Source organism: Vicugna pacos, chromosome X (genome assembly GCF_048564905.1).
Source record: "Vicugna pacos chromosome X, VicPac4, whole genome shotgun sequence".
Taxonomy (NCBI): domain Eukaryota; kingdom Metazoa; phylum Chordata; class Mammalia; order Artiodactyla; family Camelidae; genus Vicugna; species Vicugna pacos.
The window spans coordinates 112779743-112786642 of record NC_133023.1 but is presented as its reverse complement, the minus strand read 5'-3'; the positions used below and the strand labels follow the sequence as shown (position 1 = coordinate 112786642).

General features: G+C 54.5%; 1 protein-coding gene across 1 annotated transcript; it reads right to left on the bottom strand.

Annotated features, from left to right (window-relative positions):
* Window positions 1-361: 361 nt before the first annotated feature.
* Window positions 362-6882, bottom strand: TMEM187 (transmembrane protein 187). The gene is made up of 2 exons (XM_072956749.1): window positions 6432-6882; window positions 362-3230 (listed from the first exon to the last, which is right to left on the bottom strand). Exon 2 carries the CDS (start codon window positions 2992-2994, stop codon window positions 2194-2196), a length of 801 nt encoding a protein of 266 aa, XP_072812850.1. The 5' UTR covers window positions 2995-3230; window positions 6432-6882; the 3' UTR covers window positions 362-2193.
* Window positions 6883-6900: the final 18 nt, after the last annotated feature.

The window sequence follows — 6900 nt, the reverse complement described above, 5'->3', positions numbered from 1 at the left end:
CACTTAAATCTGAATTTCAGATAAACGATGAACACTGCTTTAGTATAAGCAGGTGTCATGTGACATTTGAGGCACGCTGGTACTAAAGCATTATTTGTTGTCTTGCATCTCATCTGACAACCTTGGATGGGAGGCCAGGCAGGAGGCAGTGGGGTTGGGCTTCTGCTCCCCGCCACTCCTGCCCCAAGGTGACCCTTCCACAGGAGTCTCTCCTTTGGGTGGAGTCCACCCCACCCTGGAGGGGCACAGACTCCCTGTGCCCCTCCATGGTGGTGTGCAGAGTTCTCCTTGAAACAGTTCTGAATCACCGTAATCTGAGCACACCACCTGTTTCCTGTGGGGACCCAGCCTGACACAGGAGTGGAATGAAACCCAGAAGGTTCTCAGGGTTATTTATTAAATCGGTTTTGATCAAAAGAAAAGAAAACCAAAACAATCAAAATAGCTTCTAAGTGCTTGTGGTCAAAGGTGTGGAACGACAAGGCAATGCAAAGCACCAGCAGCTCTCAGCAGCCCCACTCTGGCAATGAGGGAGACAGCTACAAAGAGAGCGAGCGGGCTGGAGGGCCACTCAGGCACCGAGCGAAGCGCCTGGCCCCTCGGTAGCCGTCCACCCTCCCATCCCCATCGCTAACTGAGCCACCCAAGCAAGAAGCCTAGTCTTTCCCCTCCCTCTGGCCTCTTCAAGATCAGGGAAGCCTCTCTGCAGATGCCCATCGCCTTTCTCCTCTTCCAGGACACGTAGAGCCTTCAAGACCACTGGAATGCAACAAAGGTGCTTCCCCAAGCCAGCACGGTCCTGCTCTTTATACTCCAGTGGGCACTTGGGTCCCCGGCCCTTGGGGGAGGGGTGCAGGCTGGTTGGCTGCCGCCCAGGCAGAGGCAACACTCACCCGCTGGATTTTCAGGTGACAGCTTGGTTGAGACTCATCACCCACTTGGGATGTGCCCAGCTGGGACAGAACATCCGGCCCAGGTACCCAGTTTCAAAAACATCTCAGAGTCATAGCAACAGTCCACATGCAAACCCTCAAGGCTCCATGGTGAGGGGCCTCAGGGGGCACTGAGCAGATGTGCGTGGGCTGCCCCTCCTGAGATGTCATTCAACAGGGACAGGGAGTCCCCTCCCCTCTGCCCTCACCTTCATCTTTAAAGACCAGATGCGCTTCAAGTGACAGGGGATGAAACAAGTGTCTAAAAACACAGTAACCCAAATGGGAGGAAGAATGCAGAGGGAGATGGCCCCCAAAGGGTGATCCAAATGCAGCATCCTCAGCATCTCTTGGGTCTCAGTGTCATCCCCAGGGCTCCCTGGTTCAGACATTGTCATCTGCATGGGAAGCATGCTTCAGGGTTTAAAGAGGCCAACTCCAGGAGATGACACCAAGGATCATGGCTCCTAAGGGCCTGGGTTTTTCCAGTGGTGACAGACACTTGACACTTCCATAATTTGAGCTGCTAAGGACATCTACGCCATACCCTGGCTCTGAGGGTAGACCCACTAAGCAACATTCTGTTGAGAATTCAACTTCTGACATTTTTGTGTTTCTTCATCTCTTCGTACTCTGCCTCTTTCCACAAAGGATCTGAGGTGACATGGCTTCCACGTGACCTGCGGTCAGCTTGGCAGGCACAGATGTCACGGTGAATAAGTGTTCTGGTCTTTGGATTTCCCCATCAGTCTGCTAGGCATGTGTTTAATATGACTCAGTCTCCCTGAACCCAGGCACGTCTGGGGACACTCACTAGTAACCCCACTGCCTGGCCTGGCACACTGGCCAGATGCTACCCTGCCTCATTGTCACCGGCCCATGCTAACATCCCAGAGCGGACAACTGCCAGTTTGATGGATTTCTGGGGGTCACTTCCCCTCACATTTTATTTTAAAAATTTTCAAACTATAGAAAAGCTACAAGAATAGCACAGTGAACCCCGCATCCCGAGCACCTAGATATTGGGTTTAATTCTTTCAGAGTAAGTTGCAGAGAGCATAAATTTTCATAACATTGGATATTCATATTCGTAATATCTAAGCCCGTAACTTCAAAGGAAGGGCCAGCCTTCCACGTAACCATCCTATCTTATTCCACCCAGGAAATCTAACACTGAAAACAGGATGTCATCTGATGGTCCATTTTGACGTCAGGGCCGGGGGGAAGGGGACAGCGACTGTAAGCAGCTTATTTCCACACATTAATGCATCTTCCCTGCAGTAGGGTGTCTTCGGCAAGTGTTTACATTGGTCAGAAACAAGAAGGCAAAGTGGAACTGGAGCATATCACAGACTTTGGACCAGAAGTGGCCTGTGAGCCGCTGGAAGAGACACCACTGTGCGAGCTGATGGTCATACAGCTTGAGGACCACAAAGCCCAAGCAGGAGAGCACGCCTAGAGCCAAGTACATTCCTGAGGAAGGACTGCCCCGGCGCCCCTGGGTGCACAGGGCCTGGCCCACAGCAGCTGCGATGTGTGCCCCCAGCGTGAACTCAAACCCACAGGGGTGCAGAAGGGCAAGGCCGTAACTGCACAGGGAGAGGCCCTCGACAGCCAGGAACAACCAGGGCTTCCAGCCCCTGTCCAGGTAGAGGCACCAGGCAACCGGCCACGCGAAGATGGGCAGGGTGAGCCACTGATCCAGCACAGCGGCGGGCCGGGTCTGTGATGCCACGCGCAGCCACTGGACGGGGCCATAGACTAGGGCCATGCCAGCGAAGACATCCTTCAGGTAACAAGCCCTCCGCACCTCTGCAGGGCACCCGGGGGCGCTGGGCTTTCTCTGCAGCCAGTACGCTCCCAGGAGCATGTAGGCCAAGTTAACGAGCGAGTTGAAGGGCATGGCTAGGAAGGCAGGGAGGCCGGCCACGGGTGCCTCAGCATAGTGCTCCAAGCCCACCTGGACGGAGACGCCGTCAAAAGCACCGGTGTGGATGGCGGCCGCGCAGAGGCAGCTGGCCACGGCCACGTGGAAGAGGGCCCGGCCCGACTCAGGCTGCATCGAGAAGCCTCTGTGAGAAGAGCAGCTGCCTCCACAGTTATCTCCGAATTCAGCTGAACAGTTTTTGCCAAACACTCCTCGGTCTCCCAGCTGAGCCAGCAGGAAGAAGTCCCCGTGATCACCTACTCAGATGCTGTGACCTTGCCCCGGAGTGGAGGTGGCAGGTGGGAGGAGGGCGGGGGCTCTGCTGATTGGTTGGCGCCAGGGGAGGACTGTTCTGCCTTTTTCCTTTGTGGCTGCAAAGAGAGCATGGTTCAAGAGTGCGGTTAGAAGGAAACCCATCCCGAGAAGAGCCTCCATCGTCCCAGCTCTCGGCCACGGGATGCAGCAACAGTTTTCGTCGGAGAATAAAAAGAAATAAGAGTGAAGTGATACCCACAGTCCATTCACCTTCTAGAATCCTCTTTCATCTAAAGGTTCCATGCCCCTTTCTCCTGACACCTCTGCTGTTCTCTCATCTGTGTACTAGAAAAATCCTAGCTCCCTTAAAGCCACTGCATTTAGAGTTGGGAATCTTTCCTAGGTCTGTTGTGAAAATTCAGAACACCTCAGTGGTGTTTTCCCACCTCAGTGGTATTATAAACATGGAAGTTTCCAGACCAGCCCCAAAGTCCTTTTAACCAAATATCCAGTTAAATTAGAGACTATGAGCTGTGGTCTGAGTTCTAGAATCTCAGGCAAGGGATGGCGGAGGGAGAGGGAAGGGAAGCAAGGGATCCCCTCCGCTTCCTGGGTGGGGGGCCTGGGAGCACAGGGAGCTGCCACCTAGGCTTGGTGCCCTGGATCTCCCCCGGCCCTCCCCTCAAGTGCTGCACCTTCCAAAATCATGTTCTTCCTTGGCCCACAATAAAACCTTCCATCCTGTAGTCAAAGAAGCAGACAGACGATTTAAAAACAACGTGTGCTTATCCTGGACTGTCAAATGCTTTGGGGCCAGCTGTGCCATGAGTTGGCCTGGTAGCTGAAAAATGTATTAATACCGGTGAGAGAAAAGATTCATTGCTCTGAAAATGACTCAAAGCCAAGGTGGTAGACAGGCATGGGGACAAGAGAGACTGTGTTCCAACCCCAGCTCCCCCACCTACTAACTGTGTGAACTTGGGTCTTAACCTTTTTGGGCCTCAGTTTGCATACCTGCAGAAGGGGGAGGCTCCCAGCACCACCCTGCAGAGTACTTGTGTGGACTGAAAGAGCTCTTATCTACGTAGACCACTTTGCACCATTTGTTTCTGCGGCACAATGTCCACCTCCCTTCCTGCACTTCAGGCCCTGAAACGGGGCAGGGTCCGATTCTCTGCACTCTTATCTGGTGCTCAGTGAAGATGTGCTGCATTTTGATTTGAGCGCAAAGCCAGCACCCTTGCTCTCTTTCCTGACCCTTTCATTGCTCCTATTTGCCATTTCATTTCTCAAACTGGCCCTAGGGCCCACCAGTAACATCTAGGAAGGGCCCTACTGGGCCTCAGGTGGAGCTTTCTTGCTGCCATCCTGCTTTGGAGGCTTGTTGTTAAGGAGGACCAGCATTTCCATGAATGAACTGAAGCATCGCCTTCCCAACCACAAGCTTTCATCTCAGCACGTGGCGCCATCGCACACCTCCCCCCTGAAGCCCCGCCCTGCTAAGGAGCCTCTGGGTCCAGGGGTTGCCCTGCCCCAGGGTTCCCTCCTCTAGGCTGGCCACCGCTAACACGGTCTGCACACAGCAGCCCCCAGCATCTTCCTCAGGTACCCCCAGGTCAGATCGCGTCAGCACCTGTTTAGCACCCTTCAGTGGCTGGCTCTCCACACACAATCATGTCCCAATCTCTCGGCCAGACATCAAAGTGCCATACTCGTGTGGTCCTGCGAGCTCCCCAAGCATCATCTGTCTTCCTGCCCTCCTGTGCCTGGGTTGCTTGGCTGTCATTTCCTCTCAGGCCCTGGCACTTCCCTATTCAGCTGGATTCCGGGTGGGACACCAGTTGAGGCCCCATCCGGTGTCTCTGGGTTCTTCCCTGAAACCATCTGGGCCCTGACTCCTTGGTGCGAAGAGCCAGGCCTTTGGGGCCCCATGCAGCCAGTGCTAGCCTGAGCTTCCTATCTGCCAGCCAGCATGAAGAAGAGCCGGGGACAGGAGTCAAACAGTCAACTTGATAGACAAGGAGATCCAGGAAGGGCATGGAAAGTGACTCCTCCCTGGCTGCTAGGCAGAGTCCGCCTCAGCCCTTGTGCAAGCTGAAAGCAACATGTAATCAAACCCACTTCTCACGTCCACCAGGAAGACCAGGCTGGGTACTTTATGGCCTAGCTCCTCTGTACCCCAAGCTGCCACAAGACCCTTGTTACATGCCACTCAAAGTTCTTCACAGCATCGCCCCACCACCCCTTTCTGGTTCTGGGGTCTTCGGGGGAGGCCCTGCAAAGCATGACGATCTCCTGGCTAAGAGGGTTAAGACATGCTTAGACTCTCCCGCTCCCTGGGTCTGTATGCATTTAAGCAGGAGCCACTGTCACCTGGTAACATGGTGTTTTCTTTGGCCTGTAGCAGTTATGACAACTACTCATTGTGCCCCGACCACCCTTGCTGCCCTTCTGCAGATAAGGGGAGATGCCAGTCTGAGGGCTGTAACCTGGGAAACCACCAGCAGGAGAGCTCAGTCTGGGCCACCTGGCTGCCCAAGGAGCCTGGAGCAACCACAGTGATTCTTGAACTCTGAGGAGAGAATGGCTGAATGTGGACAAGGCTCCTGGAAGCCAGCAGCTCGGCTTCCTTATTTTACAGGAGAAGGACTGGGGGCCAGAGAGGTGATGTGAATGGCCAAGGTCACTTAGGGCAGATGGTGACACAGAACTACAGGTGAGGGCTTCTGTCTTCTGGCTGCATGACAGGACTCTTCGGCCTGTCTCAAACAAATGCTTCCAAATGCATAAAGTAAAACAGAATTACAACATAAATTTAATAGGTTGAAAGGCTGTTATTAAAATACTTTTGAAAATGTGTGACATAGTAATGGATGTACTTCTTTACTAGTAAGTTAAATTACAGGATCTACAGGAAGGTTAAAAAACTGCAGTAATTTCAAAGCAGTTATTCTGCCTGCCAGTAGGTCTTCTAATTTAGTTAATTTCAGGATAGCTACAACAAAAGCTACATGCTCTAAAATGATCTCTCATTTCCTTTGGTGACACAGTCACCAAGCTAACGATCTGTGCTTTGCGGCCTACACCTGTAATTGTAGGAAAGGACAAATTTCGGCTAGAGGTTGGTGAATGTAAAGATGAAATAAAGATGAGAGAAACTGAAAAATCATCTGTTGTCACCCCAAGATCCTGGACAGCAGCGCATTACAGCCTGCATCTGGCAGTGAGGATGACGGGGCAGCGCCCAGCGGTCTCCAGCACGATTTGGAACGTGGGGGTGATGCCAGTACCCACCCCTCAAGGTTGTGAGAACTTACAGTATTGGCGCGAAAAGGCCAGCGATCACCATCCGGGTATTTTGCTTCTCTCGCTTTGCCAGGGGAAATTCAAATCTTGAAAAATGGCGGACCCGAAAAGCGGCCCTGCGCCTGCGCGCGGGGCGGGGCGCAGGGCTCTGGGAAGCAGGCGGGGCGGGGTGACGCGAGGTGACGCGGAGGGACAGGGAGCCTTCCCGCGCCCGCCCGCTCGGCTCGGGCGCCGCCGCCCGGGCAGCCCGCCCTGCAGCCGGAGGGGCGGGGGGCGTCCCGGCGCGCGACGGTCGGGATCATTTCCTTGGAGCGCTGGCGGTCGTGGCGGCACTCCAGCTCGGGGGCGGGGCGGCGGGCCTGGGAGCCTGGGAGGGCTCCGCCCCGGGCGCCGCGCTCCGGACCGCGTTACCGCCCACTTTCACCCCGCCTCTGGCTCCCCCCCGCGGCGGGCTTCGGGCCGCCTCTGCTGATGCCGCTG